The 22,115-nt window shown below is 33.4% G+C and overlaps 1 protein-coding gene across 4 annotated transcripts in view; it reads right to left on the bottom strand.

The window, feature by feature from the left end:
• The window catches only part of CENPE (centromere protein E), a 72,840-nt gene that overhangs the window by 42,576 nt on the left and 8,149 nt on the right, over positions 1 to 22,115 (bottom strand). For 2 of the 4 annotated variants that reach the window (XM_064285490.1, XM_064285489.1), the window contains exons 9-24: positions 20,538 to 20,589; positions 17,627 to 17,714; positions 16,793 to 16,922; positions 15,798 to 15,917; positions 14,790 to 14,948; positions 12,411 to 12,558; positions 11,673 to 11,761; positions 10,092 to 10,259; positions 6,549 to 6,623; positions 6,197 to 6,316; positions 4,354 to 4,476; positions 4,106 to 4,271; positions 3,559 to 3,713; positions 2,089 to 2,403; positions 1,698 to 1,970; positions 1,383 to 1,541 (exon numbers count right to left, since the gene is read on the bottom strand). In XM_064285490.1, the coding sequence (XP_064141560.1) occupies positions 1,383 to 1,541; positions 1,698 to 1,970; positions 2,089 to 2,403; positions 3,559 to 3,713; positions 4,106 to 4,271; positions 4,354 to 4,476; positions 6,197 to 6,316; positions 6,549 to 6,623; positions 10,092 to 10,259; positions 11,673 to 11,761; positions 12,411 to 12,558; positions 14,790 to 14,948; positions 15,798 to 15,917; positions 16,793 to 16,922; positions 17,627 to 17,714; positions 20,538 to 20,589 (2,340 nt within the window). The remainder of the gene's footprint in view (positions 1 to 1,382; positions 1,542 to 1,697; positions 1,971 to 2,088; positions 2,404 to 3,558; positions 3,714 to 4,105; positions 4,272 to 4,353; positions 4,477 to 6,196; positions 6,317 to 6,548; positions 6,624 to 10,091; positions 10,260 to 11,672; positions 11,762 to 12,410; positions 12,559 to 14,789; positions 14,949 to 15,797; positions 15,918 to 16,792; positions 16,923 to 17,626; positions 17,715 to 20,537; positions 20,590 to 22,115) is intronic. The other 2 variants (XM_064285491.1, XM_064285492.1) reach the window with 2 other exon arrangements.

Below are 22,115 nucleotides of genomic sequence, written 5' to 3'. Positions count from 1 at the left end.
ATGATCACATTAGTAAATGCTTTGGAAAATAACAAACCAAAAACCAAACCCAGTGCCATCGAGTCGATTCCGACTCATAGCGACCCTATATAGAAGGAAAAAAAATCATCCAGTGTCAGCAACCTCATACTACTACTATTAGAATTTCCTTTCGGAGCTTTTCCCATTAAATTGGCAAAAAATTTAACATAGATAGTACAATTTATTTACACGATTCTTTTAGCTAGTCTTGTCCACTTAGATTATGTACATTTTCCCCATGCTGTTATGTAATCTTCAAATCCTAATTTTTAGTAGCTGCCCAATTCTCTAGAATGGATATGAATAAACCATACTTTATTTAGTAACCACTTATTATTGGCAATTTGTATGAACATCTGACAATGGTGAGCACAGGGCTAACAATATGAGAAATTGAGGTGAAGAACAACCTTCTGGGACAAGTCTATCAGAAATTATACTTCCGAATCTTGCACATTCACTCCTAAGAACAGCAGTGTACACAAAGACAATGCAGATTGAGACAATATCCTTTCTACTGATACCCAACGTCCACTTCAAATCTGAACTAAACCTAGGAAGTATTTCAGCTACCATGGTTACAAGTAAAAACTAATAGATCTATTTATGAAATAAAGGAAAAAAAAAAACTGTCCTTTACATGAGCATAAGCTCACTAATCACAAAGTTTTAGAACCTCTGTTGACAATGTACTTTAAAGGTATTTCAGAAAAGTAGAAAGTTATAATAAATGAATCCATGGTAAAAATTACACATAATCTTCCCCCCCCTTAAAAAAAATCATCATTAGCATCCTAGCCTTTCTGTACATAACTAAATAACCATTTAAGGAGTTATTCTCCTAAGGTCTCGGAAAGAAACGAACCATACTACTTAGAACAAGTTATTAAGGTAATATTTAATCATCTAATACTAAAATGATGGATCAAGCCCTAAAAAGAGACATAAATACAATATACGCTTTGATTTTATAGTGAACCTTAAACAAGTATACCATTTAAAAGCTGACATAAAACATATATTTTAGCCATAACTAATAATAAATAGTCAATCTTTCCTACCATCTCAAAATTCAGTGGGGCTTTATGTTTATATAGTTTGAAATATATCAGGCCTCAGAAAGTATCAGCTCTTCAAAGTTTGAACTAATACTTTTTTGCTTTTCCTTTTAGAATTGATTACAGTGATAAACAGTTATTTCAAAGAAATCAGAGCTAAGGTTGTAAAATTACCGCTAGTTATTAACATTGTGATATTTAAAGATCGAGACTACCATTATGTACTTAAGAGTCTGAGGTTAAAAAAAAGGTAAACAATTATATATTAGTACATCAAAACTTAAAAAAAAAAATACCCTTTACCTTTTTCTGAATTTCATCCAAAGTTTCTCCGATGTTTTCCTCTATATGCAAACTCCTGGAAGCTCCTTCAGAAATTTTCATTTTTAGCGTGTTAATTGTTTCTTGGTGTTGTTTCAAAGACTCGAGAGCATTTCGTAATTGTTCTTGTGTGTCTATGTTCTTTATCAAAGAAATATAAAAATAATTTCATTAGAATGTGGAACAAGGAAAACAATTTTATAGTTACTACTTGATCATAAATAATTAACGATGACTCTTGTAATTTTTTAAAGAGGCTCCAAGTTTTCAAAGTTTAGTCAATCCAAATTTTCTTACCATGTTTACAGTGTCCTGAATATCACTTTTGAGTTGATCTCTCTCAATTTGTAGGCTCTCTTGGAGTTGTTTCAGGCCATCTTTTTCTTGGGTTATGGTTCTTACTTCTTCTAAGGTTTGGTGAAGTTTCTCAGTAATCAATGTTTTCTCCTTTTCTACAGTTTGCATCCTAGAATCTATATCTTCTAATTCTTCCTTCAGCTGTTCCATTTCATTTAACATTTCTTGACCCTCAGTTGTTTTCTGCTGAAGTTCTTGGATTTTGTGAGAAAGCTTTAAAATAAAAAAAAGGAAATGTAACACAGTAAAAGCAGAGCATTCCATAACATATACATGAAGGTCAAACCCCAGAGGATAAATACCATTTCCCTAAAAAAGATTTTGTACCAACCTCTATCTTCACATCATCCAAACTTAAACCAAGTTCTTGAACTTCTTTAGACAGAGTTCCTAATTCCTGATTCATTCTTGCATTCTCCTCAAGGGCCATCTTATACTTTTCCTCAAAGTCCATATGATGGTTTTTAAAATCTTGGAATTCTTGATCAATGCTTTTATAATTCAACTGGGTAGTTGCTAGGTCATCTTTAGTTTTCCCAATTTCTTCAAGCAAACCTTGAATTCTACTCTCCTGATCAGCTACTTCAGAAAAAAGTTTGTCTCTTTCTGATGTTATCAGATTCAGCCTTTCAGATTTATCATGTATCTACGAAAAAGAAATATGATTTAGGAAAGTTAGCAATGTATGATCCATGGAAGCAGTTTATCAGGAGAAAAAAAAAAAAAAGCCTTATCTGTAAAAAAAAGATGTTTAAATTAAGCAAAGATTTGACTGAAGAAAGGCGATACTCATATTGTCACTTTTCTACAACATAATGTATTATCCTGCTTAACTTTACCTTAAAAGTTGTTTTCTAATCTCTTTTGGGTTCTAATAAGGATTGAATGGAGAAGGGCTCTTAGTAGAAACACTTTATCAGGATGTCTCTTCACTTCCTTATCTACCACTTTAAAGTATTTGCTAACTTTATGGTATGGCAAACATTTTATGGTTTTTCTCTGAACTGGACTTACATTTAATTTTCTTTCCTAGAGGCTTTGAATACAGCTCAGATTGCCAAAAACTTAATTCACGAATAAGTTAAAACAAATATTACCTAAACATTTAAATGAATACTTTAATCCATATCTTCTTATAAACAGTTTAATCACTGTGAGTGATTAGGGTAAAAAGAGGTAGGAAAAGCAGAGACAAAAAGAGAGATAATATTACATAGTTGTCAGAAGCATGGGCTTAGGAGGCAGATCTGCATTCAGACCCCAGTTTGGATGTTTATTAGTTTCTTAGCTATTTGTTGCAGCTAAAGGAACAGCACCTACTTTAAAGAGTTAATAGTATGATTAAATCAGGCCATGGGTTTACAGAATCGGTCATTAGCCTGCAAATTTCACTGGCCTCTAAAACTTTATCAATGCCACCCCCTTTACCTTGTTCCTTTCTTTTATTCAATGCAGTGATATGACTAGTACAAAAAAACAAACAAAAAACCAAACCAAACAGCAAAAACAAGGTAAAGACTAAGGATGGACCACACAGCTTTGTTTAAATGCAACATTTGAGGACTATAGAAATGGCTCCTATATGCATTACGTTACCAAGTATACACGTTAATATACTTTGAAAGTATATATACATTTTTTTAACCCAGTAGCATAGGAACAGAATATTGCTAACATGCTAAGACTCAAATGTTTATAGTATTTCTTGCCTGCTGTAAAATAAACCATGTTAAAATATTTAAGGCACTATTGCAAGGTTTTTATTTCAAAAGAAGAGTTAATAGCTTAAAAATGTACCTACCTCTTTCCTCAACATTTCTACTTCAGGCGATAAAGATTTCAATTCTGAGAGCAAATTAACTTCTTTACGCAAAGCTGCATTTTCCTCAATTTCTTTATTCAGTTCTTTCTGGAGATCAGTAATCTTTCTTTCCAATTCTAAGTTACACAGCATATCTAGAAAGTTTTGGTAAATTAAATAAAACAGTTTATAGTAATTGGGATAGTCCAAGTTAAAAACAAAGTGAGATTATTTAAATTCAATTACATCAGACTTTTTAAAGAAAGAGCCAATGTTGGCAAACAGATAATCTTTTTATTAGATCAGGCCTAGTTTTTTTTTTTTTTTTTTTTTTAGTTTATTTGAAAAGTACTTTTTAAACTTTTGAAGCTTATGGAAACTTTTATAAATACTGATACCAAAAGATATTGAAACATAATATTAAGCTATTTAAAAAAGTCAGAGCATAAAAGATTTTTAATCATTGAAATATAGTTGTCAAATCCTTTAGATACATTTCTAGAGCATGTCAGATTTGTGAAGAGATAAATCTGAAATCATAAAATACCTTTTGAAACTTTGCCATCTACAAGGGAGGTCAGTTTTGTTATTTCATTAAAAGCAGACTGTAACTCTTTCTCTAGATCAACTTGCATTTTCTTTTTTGCCTTCAATTGGCTTTGAAATGCCTGAATATCATTTTCCATTTGCTTGCATGCATTTTCATGTTCTTTCTATTGAGAGAAACATCACAAATTCACACAAAACACTCATCATTACAACTGATTTACTACAAATATTATAAAAATTACTTACTATTTTCTCTTTCAGCTCTAGATTTTCACTTCTAAGAAAGGCTGATTCTCTCTTGGCATCCACGGTTACAGCTTCAGCATCCAACACAGTCTGTTTCATTTGTTTAAGGTCTTCAGTGTTTTCCTAAAGAAATAAGAATAATACATACGTGACAAAAGGGGTTCAGTGAAGTCTTATTTTCTTAGAGTTAGAAAAGACTTTACAGAACACTCCTAACTAAGCAAAAAGGGTAAAATTACCCTAATTTTCATATATATTTTTATGAAAGTATGTTTTTCATAATAAAAATTAAAAAATTATGGCCATATTTTTCCAAATGATAAAAGCAATGTTTGGAGGTGCCATAATTTAAGAAATCAGTTAGTCTTTAATAAAAGTTTACAATTGTTAATTAAGCTGTTCAAGTTCCCTATGTATTTTTATGTATTTTGAGTTACTTTCCATAACATATGACAGGCAAATAATTTAATGGTTCGTACTATGGCTGCTAACCAAAAGGTCAGCAGTTCGAATCCACCAGCTGCTCCTTGGTAACCTTATGGGACAGTTTTACTTTGTGCTATACGGTTGCTGTGAGTCGGACTTGACTGGACAATAACTGGTATGGTTTTGGTTGGTATGGTGCAATGGTTAAGTGCTCAGCTGCTAATTGAAAGGATGGTGAGCTGAACCCACCCAACCACTACTCGGGAGACAGACCTGGTGATCTGCTCCTGTAAAGATTATAGCCTAGAGAACCCCTACGGGGCAGTTCTACTCTATCACATGGGGTTACCACGAGTCAAACGGACTGAATGGCACCTAACAACAACAACATTAAGGATATTAAACCACACACTGAAAAGAAAAAGGCAAATATTCCAATAGAAAAATAGAGAAAAGATAAAAATGGGTACCTCACAAAAGAGAAAATGCAAATAGGGGATAAACAGATGAAAAAATTCACAACCTCATTTTTACAGAGAAGTGGCACATTAAGACTTACATGAATTCTTATATATGAATTCTTGGCAAAAAACTAATACATGAATGAATGAATATATGAGTTAAATGAATAAGGAGGAAGAAACAAAAAACAACTTTAAGAAAGTGGGCAACCCTGCCTGCCACTCTATCAATGGGCACTTCAGGAATGTATGAAAGTTTCCTTCTTCCCAGACTCAGAATACTGTGATGTGAGACAGTGTGATTCCTTTTTTAAAAGAATCATTTGTTATAAATAGAAGGTAACAAAAATTGCTTGAAAAAGACAAAAACAAAAGAACGACAATACAAAGATATACATAAAATATTAAATATTTAGAAACTGTTGTTTTTTAAAAGGGGTTAAAAACTAGAATCAAACTGATACTTTCTCATAACAATCAGGCAGATTGAAAGCAAACTGAAGAGATTAACAATTTTCTCCTGAGATTCAATGCTACTTAATGCCAAAATCTTGAACATCTACAGTTAAGAGTTTCTGAAATACTCATCAAATTGTTAAAAGTTATTTAAATTATAATGCATTAATATATCATTTGTGTAAAAATATTTTTAAAAATTTGAAAAAAATCAAAATTCTTTGAATTACTGATTTTTAATATAAGTTGGTCCCTTTCTCACATGCAATTAAAGAATGGTAACCTCAACTCTCCATAGATGTTTTTGCATCTGTAAAATGGCAATGATAGTAATAGTCCCTCTCTCATAGGGTTACTGACAGGATTCAATGAAATACTTTATGCAAAATGGTTAGAACAGTGCCTGGCACGTAGTAGACCTGATATCAGTATTTGCTAGGATGACGTGGTGTACCGTAAATTTCAACAAGATTACACAACAAAATAAACTTGATTTTTACCACTGAGTATGACAGGTCCATTTTTATATTCTCTGACTTCTTTGAGTCTATGTATTTCTGTAGCTCCTGAATTTGGTTTTCCTTTTCTCTAAGCAGCTCTACTTTTGAACTTAGTTCATCCTAAAGGATTCAAAGGAGAGTGAAACATAAATTTAGGTATCTGATTTGAATTTTAAGGGGATGGAAGAGAACTTATATTTAATTGTTTAACTTGGCAGATAGTAAAATTCAAAAAAAGTTATTAATATTTTAAAAATAGAATTCCTTCTATTTTCTGAAGTCATGTTACATGATTTTGTATGTTTTGTAGCTCTAGTTACTTATCAATAGACATACCAACATAAATGCTCACCTCGAGATCCTGATTATATACTTCTGCATGCTTAACTAAATTCTTTAAGTTGGAAATTTCATGAATTAGTTGCATCTGCAAGAGCATGTGGATAGGCAACAGAGCAAACCAAGAGTTAATAAAGCAAAAAAAAGCAATCATTCACTGCCTCAGAGTCACCCAACACAGTTAGAAGGGACTGAGAGATCAGTAGTTCGAACTATCACAACAAAGCACCTCATTATTTAAAAATAAAAAAAAAAAACAAAAAAACATGCAAACAATAAAAAAATTTCACCATGACCCAAATAATAGTTATGCCTTCTGTTAATAGAGCTGCGATAATATCAATAGCAAATTAGTTTACACCACTCTAAGGAGAGAGTAAAATGGCTATAAAACTTAGGAAAAAAAAAAACAAACACTTCTAATAGAGTTTTGTTCTGGTTACGTGTAGAAAATTATTTACCCTGTAAGATATTTTTCGTCCTCTAAATTATCCATTTGGGTTTACACTGACATACTTTTTAGGGAGCTGCGATTTGGAGTCTAGGTTTGGCTTAGGGTACTTTCACGTGGTGCCTTCACACTGTTACTACTGTTTCACCAAAACTACAGAAGTATGAGATTATCAACCATTATCTCATCGGTTTATTCTACAGGAAATACTGGAAAGACGATGCTATTGCTTTATACTATTCAACTGTCTTAAAGTGTAAAGAATACTTGCAGATACCGATATTTTCTACTAAAGTGTCCTTTCTATCAAAATATCTGTACCATTAAATATTTGAGTACCAGAAACTTTTGCGCTCCAAACAAGCAAACCATAATTTGCCAATGATAAACATATTTTTCTCTTAGAATTATTTAATCTTCATAATCAGATGAGCACATCAAGAGTAAAAGCAAATTCTAAATAGGATGTAAAGGTCTTAAGAAAATAGCATCTTGTTTAAATATTATTTTCTGGATGCTGAATTCAGTCCTTACTAGTTTTTGATTTCAGACTAGTACTATGTTGGTATTGTTTTGGTCCAGCACTGTCCAATAAAAATATGTGAGCCACATATTGTAATTTAAGATTTTCTAGTAGCCACATTAAAAAAGTAAAAAGGAACAGATGAAATTAATTTTAGTAATATTTTATTTAACCTACTATATCAAAAATACATTTTGAAATATTATCATTTCTCCATGTAGTTAATGCAAAAATACTTTAATGAGATATTTTACATTCTTTTTTTATATTTAAGTCAATTCAGACCAGCCCCATTTCGAGTGTTCAATTGTCACATGTGGCTATCCTATTGTACAGCACAATTTAGACATATGTATTGATTGTAATTTGAATTGCTTTCATCTTTTACCCTTTCTTCCTTGCCAATTTCTTACTTTCGTGTGAGCAAATCACATTTGCCAATAGAAGAGAACTAAATAATCAGTCTTAATTTTTGAAAATATTTAGAAAATAAACATTTAGAAAAACGAAAGAATTCTGCCTCTTTTCTGAAATAGCACTTCATCTTAAGAACTGATTCTCATAAACAGAAAAAGAGATTATCCAATTTTTGAAATGGTCAGAGTATAAGCTCCCAATGACATATTGTTTAAGATACAAAGGTATAAGCATAAAGAGAAAATGTGCACATAAAAAAAAAAGATTTAAACCTACAATCTGTGCAAACAGTTAATCAATTCGCTGCTAGAAAACACTGCAGATTTCAACTGTAATACTCAGCAGATGCAGTTAATATTTAATTTCATAAGACAAAAATCTCTAAGCTGTGGAAATTATAGAATTTTAAAATTAAGTTAATCAGTTAGATGGTTAAGATTTCTCTTGTTCCTAGAACATGATGATACTTGCCCTTTTTTACTCCTCCCTCTAAAATTATTATTTAAGCATCCTATATTACTACGTTCCACTTAAAAGCTATCCACAACTTTGGTGATTTCTGACAAAACCCAGGGCAATGACCACACATCCTAGGGTCACAATTTAACTTTTACTCACTTTTGGTTAAACTTTTCTCCAAAATGTAGGTTTTATAACTTATTTTACTGCATATACACAGACATATTTTTTGTTTAACATGGAATGGATACTGCAAAACTGTCTTTAAACAGGGTAAAATGTTATTACATAATCTTTTAGGTTGCCTTAAAAAAACTGGAATCTAAATTTGTGTCCAATTAAAAATGAAAGGAATAGCGTTATTTTTCCTCTCGACTATGGTTAAAAAGAAAGAGAAACCTGGATATGAGATATAAATTATATATTATGTGTTTTTTTGTAATCTTTCTGTCTGCTGCCTCAATTCAGTGAGCTTCAATTTTTTTTAATTAAGTGAATATATTAATGAGGTAAAGAAAAAATATAAGAACTATTGTCTAGTTTTATCGAATACAAGCACACTGTTCTTTTCATGACATTTTGCTAACATGCACATTTTAAAACAAGTGGAATGAGACCCTACAGAAAACTTATGGACACTTGTCTCTGGATAGAATACCTATGAAAAGTAGGAGTGACTCTAATTTCTAGGTAGAACAGAAATAGCTTTGGCACAGAATCCTTTTTTTCTTTTAAAGAGAAAAGGAGGATGAGAAACTAAACGACGGCACTGAGAAAAGGAATCATGTCCCTTTGGGGTGTGCATACAGAAGTCTGAAAAGTAGGTGCCAGGTAACTCATATTTTAATTAACTATATCAAAACCCTGGCTCTCATTTGGGATAGCATTGGGGGTTTCATGGATCACTTTGCAAGTCTGATCACAGCTACAGATTCTTGTTCCAGAAAAATGAATACACACTCAAAAATTCTGCAATTTTCTGCAATTTCTGCAATTTCATAGTACCTATGGACTCTAGGTTAAGGACCCCCTGCACCATATAATCCTTTAAATATTTTGGACAGGTTCTAAGTTCCCAAAGTTTGATGATTTGTGGATCGGTTCTCTTAACAAGTAGCCTAGTATTATAAACTTAGGAATTTTAAGTAATGTTTCATTTTCTAAAAATTCCATTAAAACCATTACCTATTGGTTATATTAACTTTCACAATGAAAAAGAAAAAAACAAAATGTTCTAAATCAGCTTCTCCAGCTATTCTAATAATGTTCTATTTATGGCTGTCAAAAGAAAACAAATTCATTAATACGTAGCATCCATACACATTCAGCTAAATATGAAAATTCACATTGGTTTCCATGGGAAATGGCTATGCTCTAGGTAGCATTTCTTGTATGCTCAATAAATTAGATATTGATAACATACAAACATAAGGAAACCATTTCCTTATGGCAGATCCATCAAACTTTCCCAAGGATGTTTTTAATTCCTTCTTCTCCTGAGCATAAGCACAAGTGAAACAAATATAATTTAACTATTCTTAAAAAAATGAAACACATTTAATATTTAACAGATGCTCTAAATTGTGTGTAATATGAAAAGTGGTTGAGTCCTCAGTATCTCAATCTTGGCAACATATAGCTTTATAAGAATGATTTTCTTTTCCAAGTGTGGTTTTTGTTCAATTTCACCTTTCCATATCTCTTACCTCTTGATCTTTTTTAGTTTTTCTTTCTAGAGCCTCAAATTCATCCAAGTCATTCTTTTCTTTTAATTTCAATTCCATTTCTTCATTTTCTCTTCTTAGTTGTTCATAGTCTAATACAAGACTATCATAGTTAGCACGAAGTGAGTTCAACTCACTTTCTAAGGTTTCCTGTTATAGACAAAACCAGATTTTTAAATCAGAAGGAATTCAAATAATGTATTTTTCGTTTCCTTTACTAAAATTTGGATTAGTCAAATAACTAACTCAATGTTGAATCATTTGGTGGTTCAGGCCATTCTCTTCTTCAATAGCTTTCTAATGACCTAGCTTGATCCAGAGTAAAATGAAGGGTTTACATTTTGGTAAACTAGTAAGAATTTAAAAAAAAAAAAAAAAAGATCATGTAAACAAATGCTCTGCCTGGGAAAGGTAGGCGCATATTGGATCCCATTTGGCCACGAATCCTTAAAATCCCTTCTGTAGGTTACTGTGATCTATAATAAAGCTGATAATTTAATTTCCCATCAGTCTGCTTCTGTTTTATTTCTCAGATGCCTCTGAATTAAGGAAAGGAAACAGAGGTATTACTTACTGACCTCTTTGTTTTTAAAACTCTAATGGCTGCTATGTTTTACCACATTCAAAGACGCTGGTTTCTACTTTCTATGTTATTATGAGAAAGAGAGAAACTATTGGTTAAAATAAACAAAAAAAAGCTATCACTAGGGATTTAAAACAACAAAAAATTTCTAGAGCATGTCCTAACAATAGACTTCTAGAATACTTCTTACGGACATGAAAGTATTTGTCTATAGCTCTTCATAGAGATTAACTAATGTTAATAATACTTACCAAAAAGAACTGCAATTTTTCCAAAATTGAAATCAAATTTTAATACATAATAAAATTGCAATACATGTCTTTGAACATTAACAGCTTATAAAGTGAACATATAATCTAAACTTACTGAAGTTGACTCTGACTTATAGCGACCCTATAGGACAGAGTAGAACTGCCCCACAGGGTTTCCAAGGAGCACCTGGTAGATTTGAACTGCCAACCTTCTGGTTAGCAGCCACAGCACTTAACCACTACGCCACCAGGGTTTCCCATTCCCATACAGTATTCCTTGTTTCTTAAACAGTTTAGATAAAATTACATACATCTGACTTTATTTTCAATATCATTTAACAATATTATCCCTCCCTGATATATAATTCCTCCACTGTATGACTGAGAATTTTGACACTTTGAAAATCTGCCTTGTCACTCTTCTGGGATTGCCTAAGCCAAAACAGAAATTTTAAAAACAGCACAGATTAGAATACCAAGATCTGCTGGTAAAGAACTAGAAGCACAGCTTAACTTATTAACATATACCTGCTTTTTGAAATTTCTGCCTTCCTCTGGATGCCACTCAGTTGTCAGCTAGGTGTGTAAAGAGTGGAGAAGCCTTAACTGCAACCAAAACTGCTTCTAAATTAAGTCACAACTAGTAATGTGCTACAACAGTGATTTCCAATAACAAATGAGTTTTAAAAAGAGTAAAAGGATACTGTTCTATAAAATAGATTAAATTACCTGACTTAATAGCTTTGTTGCTGGATTCCACTCTATCTCAGTTATTGTATCAAGAGTGTTACTGAAAACATCAGCCTCTGAACAGAGAGCTACAATTAGAAGAAAAAAAGACATTTATCTATAAACACTCCTATAAAGTTTCCTGAAGGCAAATCACTAAATACTCTGATCAGAGGAAATAAGAAGCTCAAATTAGATAATATGTGTTCAGAATGGGAATGCCAAAATTGTCATTAATAATAGATGCAATCATTTACATTACTGTACGAATTAAGATCACTGGTTGAAATTAGTGAAAAACACAGGATCCTTAATACTTAATAGGTAAAGGACAAAAATCTCAATTCGATACCTTCGAAAAAATTTGTAAGTAAATTTTAAAATGTCCCTTGATGACAGATTATGATATTAGGGACAAAATTCTGAAACAGCTTCCTGTGTCAATGCCTTCATTTCAAGATCAGCAAAGTTAAGGCAGATGTTATACGGATTCTAATTTACTTGGATAATGGTTTGAACAACAATGAAGAACATGTCTTATATGTTTCGAATACAATATGTCCTTAAGAGATACAGAAAGTGTAGGAAACCTCCTGAATATTTACATCCTTAAAATTACATTTTTTTTCATCATCTCCATTATAATCACATCTAAAATATCATTCATGGAATTATAAAGTCTCTCTTTATAGGGACATTTTTATAATTAAAAGTAGTTTCACTTGAAAAAGTACTCACATTCATCAATTTCCCCTAGTAAAGTTACAGCAGCCTTGTGTGTTTTTGTTGTTATATTTGATGACATATTAAATTCATTTACATAGTTTGAGTCCTTCATTTTGTTGATTTTGCCAAGGCACCATGTAACTCTTCGCTTTTTTTTAGCCTATAGAGGAAAAAACCAATTATCTCACAAAGGATCTGGTCTTAAACATAACAAAACAAGAGAACTAGTTTCTATTTTTAAAAAACAGTCCCTGGGCGGTGCAAATGGTGAAGTGCTCGACTATTAGCCAAAAGACAGGCCTGGTGATCTGCTTCAGAAAGGTCAAAGCCTTGAAAGCCACACTGAGCAGTGCTACTCTGTACACATGGGGTTGTCATGAGTTGGGACTGACTCAATGACAACTAACAATAACAACACCTTACTAATCTAAGGATACTCTGAGATAAGGGAATGTACTCAAACTTTTTAAAATCAGTGTTTAGCCCCATAACAAAGCTGATGAAACTACTGTTAAAATTTTACTTTTTACTTACAGCCAAACTTCCAAATACCACCAATACCACTATCAAATATTCTCTTTCCTTTGCTACTACATTCACCTGGTTTCCCTCCTGAACTCTAGAGCTAACCCTGACTTCCTTTATGGATTCTTCTTTTTCTGCCTTTATCTTAAAAAAAACTCTTCTCTCGGAGTTCTGTCTTTGGCCCTCTGTTCTTCTCTCCCTCAACATGCTCCTAGAGCAAGTTCATTGATTCCCATGGTTTTAATTTGAATCTGCAATACATGGTCAATGCTCAAATTGGTATCTCCACCTCATATCTTCCATGTGATTTTCATACATTCACATTTTCAACTGCCTAACAGACACCTCAAACTGAACATGTCTCAAGCAGAAGATGTGAGCAGCTCCACTGCTCTTCATTCAGTGTTCCTTAACTCAATACCACCTAATCAGCAAGCCAGGCAACACTTGTACGTCACTCTGGACATACCCTTCTCTTTCCTTACCTCCTGCATCTAAAACAATCACGAAGTTCTTTTGAGTCTACCCCTAAAATAGTTCTACAATTCATTCAATTCTCTTCACCTCCAGAACCACAATCCTTATAGAGGTCCAATCATTCCTGATACATACAGCAGGCACACCTTTCTAAAATGCAATTCTGATCATGTCACATACCATGTAAAACCCTCAAATGGTTTTTCCCTTGTCCTTAGCATAATGTAATGTTCAAATCCCTTAATGTGGTTTAAAATGACTCTCTACTGTATGCTCCCCATTACAGAATGTTTCCTGTCTAAGGAATGTGTCATGTTTTCTCACAACTCCAAGTCTTTGCACATGTAGTTCTCTTCCTGAAACACCTCCCTATACTCTTCATTGAGCTATTTTCTACTTGCCACTCAGTCAACACACACTTCTTGAGTGTCCTCTATATATACAGTATGGTGATTTGTAAATGTTGTTAGTTGGTATCGAGTTGATTCCAACTCATAGCGACACCATATGTGCAGAATGGAACTGCTCTCCATATGGTTTCCAAGACTGTGACCTTTCAGAGGCAGATTGCCAGGCCTTATTTCCAAGGCATCTCTGGGTGGGTTTGAACCGCCAGTCTTTCGGGTAGTAGTCCAATGTTTAACCATTTGCGGCACCCAGGGACTCCTGACTTATAATACCTATTAATAATAGTATTTACCATGTGCGAAGTATATACATTATATGTATGACCTCATTTAATCCTCACAATGACCCAAGAGAGGGGTATGGAGGTATCCCCATTTTACAGATAAGGAAACTACAACAAAGTGTATTTAAGACATTACCCAAGGTCAAGAGCTAGGAAGTGACAGAACAGGATTCAACTCCAGGCAGTCCAGCTCTAGAGGCCATCCTCTTAACATAATGCCATTATACTAAAAAAAAATCTGTTGGATAAATAAGCCCCTACTCTAGTAAAGAACAATAAAACAAAGCAAAAAGCAAACAACTGAAAGCTAGAATTTTGATCAGTTGATTTATATTCTAGATCAATTTTCTTCAGATTCAGATTTCTGTTTCTTTAAAAAAAATAAAAATATTTGTGGATACCCTAGAGACCTGTGGTTCCCGATCAGTTTCATTAGAATTTTTTAAGAAGCAGTACAAACAGATTCTTTGGTTATAATCTAGACTTCTTAAATTAGAATGTCTACATGTGGGAACCCGGGATTGATACTTCTAATAAAAGTCTTAGATGTTTTTCATGTACAGGCAGATACACAAAATGCTCTGGGCTTCTTGAATATACTGTATCAAAAGATAAGAAACATAATTATAATAAACATACGGAAATACCAATTCTCTTCTCTGTATACCAAGTTTAAGCTGTTACCTTTTAAATTTTACCTTTAATTCCTGTTGTGATGTGAGGGAAGAAGAGGTCACCAGCATCTGTGTTAAATTTTGAATTTTCTCAATCTGTACTTTTTGAAGCATGTCTTTTTCTTCCAAAAGTTGGGCCAGCTGGTCTTTCTCCATTGCCTGGGCCCGAGTCTCTAAAGAAACCTAGAGAACGTAATTTTTAGTTATTTTAATAATATTGAATTTGTATGTAAACTATGAGAATTATAAATTTTATTGAAATAAAATACACCCATCTCCAGAACACCAATATGCAGTTACCATAATCAATAATTTCTTAAACCTACATTAAAATATGTATTTCTTCTCATACTGCTATTTTATATGCCATGTATAAGATTATAATAATGCTGCTTGAGCAATTCTAACTATTAATTGACTAAGAACATATGAAAAATAGGCAGAAAAGTCATAAAAGCAGAAGCTGAATACCTACAGAACAGGTAGAAATGTTCTCATCTTATAAGACAACCATTTGTCTTTTAGCTCATTTTCAGAAAGATCACTAAAATGTAAGATTTTTACAAAATATGGGACTATAGTGGTTAAAATAAACAAATTAGAATGACAAGTGATTATGCCATATTATTAGATTGCTATCTTTGAGTTAGAAAAGGAATTCAAGACAATGTGAAAATATAAAAGATAGTGTTAACTAACTACACATGGTCTCTCTTTATAACCTAATTCCATGTTTTGTGATTAGAAGACAATACGAAAAGTATCTCTATTTAACCCAGTGAAAATATCAAATTTTGCCTTTGGAAACGTAAAATAATTTCAAGAAACCAAATTATTTGGTTTATAGTAAATTAAAATATCCCCAAGGGCCAGTGAAAATGTTTCCTCCACTGAGTTGATTTCTTTTGAGTTGAAAACAATTTGTTGTGGCAAGTCAGGTATTTATTTATAAATTAAGAGTCTCTGGGCATTTGGCAGACCTTGATTCTAAATCTGTCCTACGCTTTAGTGAAATACATGGCTCATACATACCTCCTCTAATTGTTTTTTAAGATCCATTATTTCTTTTCTATATCTTTTCAGGAGAGCTTCGTCACTTGACACCTCATTAACATAAGGAGTATTCTTCATATATTTAGCAGTGCTAGCAAACTGAAAAAATAGACAAGAGTGTTAAGTGTTCAACACTAAAAAAAAATCCTAAACTTATTTAATAATATTTCCTCCACTCTAAAGTTTTGCTTCCAGCCAAAAGTATTCTTTTCTTCCACTGAACTCTATTCTACTTTTAAGCCACTAAACTATTAGTCCAATGAAATCGTATTGAAGGCAGGTCTTATCTTCCCTATAAGACTCTAAATTCTGTGAAGCTAGGGACTCTATTCTATCTTTGTATCTCTGACAGTGCTTTGATTCAATGTTCACGAGCTTTAAAGCAATGTTTCTCAAAGTATGAGTACCAGAAGTGACTTTAAGTGGGTACACGGAGGTGACCATTAAATAACATGGAATTCTCAGTTGACAGAGCTAGTCTATTGATATTTCTCATTTATCCTTTTTTAAAAACAAACAAACAGAAAATGCAGGCCTTAGGCTCAGAGCCTTTGGCGGCCAACAGTTGACTAACAAGACTTTAAGAATTATTTTGTTACATACGCACACATTCTTTTGGTCACCTATTTGTGGCACGTGATACTAGTATTTAATTTATCGTAGTGATATAACGTTTCCTTTTAAAATAAGTAAAAAAAAGTGAGTTACTGAAAAAAATGTCAAGTCAATTTAGTAAAACCTCACTTGGGTACGGTAAAAATTAAAGTGAGATACAAGTGATTGCAGCTTGGAAAAATTATTAAAGAATGCTATTTAGTAGACCATGTACCAATTTTATTATAATACTATGTTAAGTCAATTATAATATTATGTTAATTAAAAAAAGAAGAAAACTAAACCTAATTTTAGTAGGAACTTTTTTGTTCTTAAAGTTGATCTTCCCCATATTAAGATGTGGTAGATATCAAACTCACCTGTAGAGTAGTAAGTGTTTCATCAAAGGACACTGGGGTAACTGTGCAGATAATACGTGTTTTCGCATTTCCTCCCAAGGAATTCTGGAGAATTCGTGTTAATTTGCTATCTCGATAATTTATGAAGCCACTTAGCAAGAAATAGGTTTAGGGAAGAAAAAGGTTAAGAATTTTATATTACGAAAGTGGTTGATTTTTAATGCAGACGACTTAAGTTAGTCATGGTTTAAAAAACTAATTTTTAACAGGTTACTTGAGGCAGATCAAAACTACTAACTAAAAAAATATTTAAAACAGAAAGTAAATTCGGCAGGTCACAGTCATATGTATAAGAAGCCAGGCATGCCCATAGAATCACAATTGCTTTTGAATATACGGAAGAAATAAGTACATTTATTTAGAGCGTCACCAAAATATTTTAATTTTCAACCTAATCAAAAAAAAATCATAAAACAAAACAAAAACTAAATACACCCTCTCCTTACTTACTGACATGGTTAAGTTCCAAAGACCAGATTGTTATGCGAAACTGGTGTAATGCAAAAAATGGAGGATGGCTAAATCATTATATAACTGCCAAATCACATCATTACATAACTGCCAAACCACTGAGAATCACGGCTCAGCCAAGTGGACACACAAACTTAACCATCAAAGCCAGCACTTTGGCACTCATTACTGCCGGACGTACATTGTTAATATGCAAAACAGGTGTACAGTAGATTTTTTACTATCATCATAAATTTGAAATGTTCGGTAATGAGATAGTCAATAAATGAGAAGGTATATAAAATTTAAGCATTGACAGTTAAGTGTACAGTGGAATAAACTTACCCAACTTGTCCATCACTAAGTTTCTTGATCACTTGCCCCAAAATAAATAAGCTTCGATTTATATTGCAACCTTCCTTGAGTCGCACACCTGAATTTAACAAATATTAAAATTGACCTCTGTGCTAGATGATGAACTCATTTATCAGTAAGTCATGAGAAAAATTAGAAATAAAAGTGTCAGATGCTAACATCTATGCTTTGGATTGGACCTGAGCCCACTTTTATATCACTGGTAGGAGCTCTCTCCCTACTCCTCCCACCTGTTAAGTGGATCAGAAATGTTATCACCTGAGAGAAATGGCAAAAATAAGATGACGATGAAAAGAACGACAAGAGGGAAGAAAAGCCTGTTTCCTAAAAGAGCCTAACTCCTAAATTCAAATCAGTTTTTTTCCCCCAAATCTGTAAGATATAGGCATCCATGGACTTATAACCAAATTAGTATCTACTTTTTTTTTCTTAATGTGCTCACACGGGTCAAACATCAAAAAGTAAAAAGGTACAGTCTAGAAGAGCTCCCTCTCACTTTTATTCCCCATTCAATCAGTTCCTGTTCCTATACCAGGAAATCACTGTTATTAGTTTGCTAATTCTTCCAGCGATTTTAAAAATATGAGTCAATATATATTTATTTTTCCTCTTCCTTTTTTACACAAACATAACCTTCTATACTCGCTATTCTGCACTTTGCTTTTTTTTCACTTCATATCTTGGAAAAATTTCCAATAAACATGTGCCTTTTTCATTTTTTTCTTAATAGCACAGAATTCCATTGCATGGATGTCTCAGAATTTACTTACATAACCCCCTTTTGATGGACAGGTAGGTTTTCACTCTATGGATTATACAACAACAACAACAAAATACTGCAACAAATAATTTTGAACTGATGTTATTTCATAGGTACATTAGTCAGCTATTGCTGTAATACTGCTGCTTAACAAATCAGCTTAAATGACAAGCATTTATTTCTTGTTCACAGGGCTGTTCACTGGTTTGGTGGATATTGGTCAGGCTCAGCCGATGGCTCTATTTCAGGCTGCAGGATGAGTTTAGGTCAGCTTCACAAATTTCCTATTTTCCTTGGAGCAGCAGTTAACTCTCGTGATTGTGACTGATGGAAGGAGCACAAGTGCCAGCTTAACTACTCAGGCAGACTCTTTGCCTTACAATTTTCTACTGGTTATTAGTCTTTTTCTTATTAATACATAGGAACTCACCATGCATTAAAGAAATTAGCCCTTTGGCTGTAATATAACCTACCTATTTTCCCTGTTTGTCACTTGCCTTTGCCTTGTGATCTTTGCCATACTGAAGTTTTTAATTTTAGTGAAGTCAAATATATCAAGCCTATAAAGCTTCTGGACTTCGTGTTCCAAAGCGTTCCCCACTGCAAGTTTTCTTCCAGTAACTTTTTTTTTTTAAATAATATTTTATTGTGTTTTCGGTGAAAGTTCACAGCAAATGAGGCTCCAGATAGCAATTTCGACACAAATTGTTCAGTGACATTGGTTACGTTTTTCACAATGTGTCAACACTGTCATTATTTCTATTCTGGTTGTTCCATTTCCAGGAATCTAGTTTCCCTGCCCCCTTACCTTCTCATCTTTGCTTTATAGTAACTATTGATGTTTGGTCTCATATAGATGATTTTTTAAAGGAGCACAATACTCAAGGGTGATATTCTTTATTTTGTGAGCCAATCTGATATTTAGCTAAAAGGTAACCTCAGGGAATAGTTTCAGTAACTTTTATGGTTCTTTTCATACTTTAAATCTTTGGGCTATTGATAACGAAATACTTGACATACGGTATAAGACACAAATTCAACTTAATTCTTTTTTTTCCAAATGCTACCAACTCATTCTCTCTTTTTCTCATAAATTTGAAGGACCACCTTTATCATATTCTAAACCCTGTATGGATTTGGGACTCTTTCTGGACTTTCTATCCTGTTCCATTGGGCTGACTATTCATGCATTAGTATCACATTGTTTTAATGCTATGGAATTACGTTTTACCATCTTGTAGGGCTAAATTCCCACTCGCTGTTCTTTTTCAGAAATTTCCTGGCTAGTCTTGTTATTTTTCCACATAAAATTGAAAAATCACCTTGACTGGTTTAAACAATACAAAATTGTACTCTTGATCTTTTAAATAGATTGTATTAAATTTATAAATTAACATAAAGAGGATTTACATCTTTATGATTTTGAATCTTCCCATCAAAGGCCTTGGTACGCTTTTCTATTTCTTCAAGTATTTGTTTGTGTCCCTCATGACTGTTTTAAAGTTTTCTTTGTATAGGTCATTCACAATTTTTGTCAAGTTTCCTCCTAGGTATTATATCTTCTAAGTCATTAATGTAAAACCAGTCTTTCTGTCCACTAAATATTTTAGCTCATTGTTTATGAGAGCTATTAATGTCTGTAAATTAATTTTACACCCCATTGGTGGTGCAGTGTTTAAAGTGATTGACTGTTAACTAAAATGTGGCGGTCTGAAACCATCAATGGCTCCATGAGAGAAAGATGTGGCAGTCTGCTTCTATAGAGATTTGCAACCTCAGAAACCCTATGGGGTCACTATGAGTCAGAATAGACTCGATGACAGCAGGTTTGGTTTACCTTTCTGAATTCCCTTACTGATTATGAAAATTTAGATGGTTTTCTGGGTACTCTTACGGGTTTTCCTCAGCTATACAATCTTATGAATTGCACAGTTCAGTTTTTAATTGCTGCTACAGTAACCCAAAATAAATAATTAGCCAGATACAGACCCTAATTTTTATGCAAAGATTTTTATCAGAATATTATTATTTTATCAGGTTCTAAAATGCCTGGTAGCACTTTTTATCCTGTAAAAGAACAGGTTGACATTAAGACCAACACATTTCATGAGTATTCATTACCTTCAGCTCCTGTTTGAGCAGCTCTTTCACTGCCAGCAAGATCAACCAAATTCTGTAACACAAATGAAAGTAAACCTTTGAGGATAAAATCTGAACTCCCAAAACATTTTTAACACATGGTATATCTGAATATCCCATCTGTAGCCTTGTCTCTTCTCCCACTGTTTAGGCTCTTCCCTTTCTCTTAGACTCAAACTGGTGTCTCCTTTATTATTATTCTACATAATGCTGACAGAGTAGGTTTTCTATTTCCTACATGAAGGCCAACCAGTGCCTTAGCTTAACCCAGGCCTTCCCTAACTTCCCACTCTAAAAACCCTATCCCATTCCTCCTTCTTCCAGCACTCTATTTAAATTATCTGTATTAAACTTATCACGACATAGCTATTTCTCTTTTTCTCTCTTCAAACCAACCTCCTACTCTCCCCACTCCCAACTCATGTAGAATGTAAGCTCCTTGAGAGCAGGGACCTTATTTCTCTGGTTCTCTGCCTGCATCATGATAGGCAGTCACTTTTTTTTCAACATTATTTGTCGAGATGAAAGAAAGAGAGGTTTACGCCTTTAAAGATGCCACAGAAAAGAGGGCGCCAGTGATGCAAAGATCAGGGAAAAGTGAACTCTGGATAGAAAGAATGGCCAGTACAGCAGGTAACAAAGCAGAAATGAGTGTGTTCAAAAAACAGGGCAGCATAGGAGAGGTGGTGAAATGGAGAGTGGGACAAGATACATAAGAGGAATAGGTAGGAGCTAGATTATGCAGGGCTTTTAAAGTAAGAGTAAGAATGCTGGATTTTTTTTCAAATTGCAATGGGAAGTCATTGAAGTGTTTCAAGCAAGGGAGTGGCATAACCTGATCTAAGTTTCTGAAGGATCAACTGTAACCTGAGTGGAGAATGGATTTGAGAGGGGTAAAAGTGAAAGCAGGGAGCCCGGTTAGGAGCCTGGTGCAGAATCCAGGTGAGAGATACCATGGCTTGGGTTTGCGCAGTAACAATAGGGACAGTAAGTAGTGGAAGGATGTCTTCCTTAATCCCAGAAAACAGCACTGTGCTCAGAACATGGTAAAAGCTTAGTAAATATTCCGAATGTATTGAAATAAAGTCAGAGCTATACAGGGAGTCTTTCAGAAATGGGCAGGAAATTAGGTACTTCTGTTTTTTAGTCCTATCTCATAAATTTCTCTAAAACAAACAATTCTAATCTTTCTTGCACTGTAGCTACTACAGATGACTTAGATACACAATAAGCGTGCAAAGTGGTGATGAAAGGTGCATGCACTGAGGTATAAAGACAGGAACAAGTATTTGTGTCCAAAGAAACTAAGAGGCCTAATCTACCTATAAGGGAGGAATTCATATGTAATAGTAAGAAGTAAAGTTAGATTGGTTAAGAGTAGCCAGATCCTGTCTAGGAAAGTGACATAATGAAAGCAGTGCTTAGATAATATCAGCTGTCTGTATGATGGACTGAAGGAGGAAGACCAGAGCTACAGAGGCCAGGTTCTAGAAGACTGATATAGGAATCAAGACATGAGAACCTAAATGAGTAGGACATCAGGGGAATGTTCTAAGATAG

This window comes from Loxodonta africana, chromosome 5 (genome assembly GCF_030014295.1).
Source record: "Loxodonta africana isolate mLoxAfr1 chromosome 5, mLoxAfr1.hap2, whole genome shotgun sequence".
In the NCBI taxonomy this organism is placed as follows: domain Eukaryota; kingdom Metazoa; phylum Chordata; class Mammalia; order Proboscidea; family Elephantidae; genus Loxodonta; species Loxodonta africana.
The sequence above is the reverse complement of the archived record's forward strand: the minus strand, read 5'-3'. Positions and strand labels throughout refer to the sequence as shown.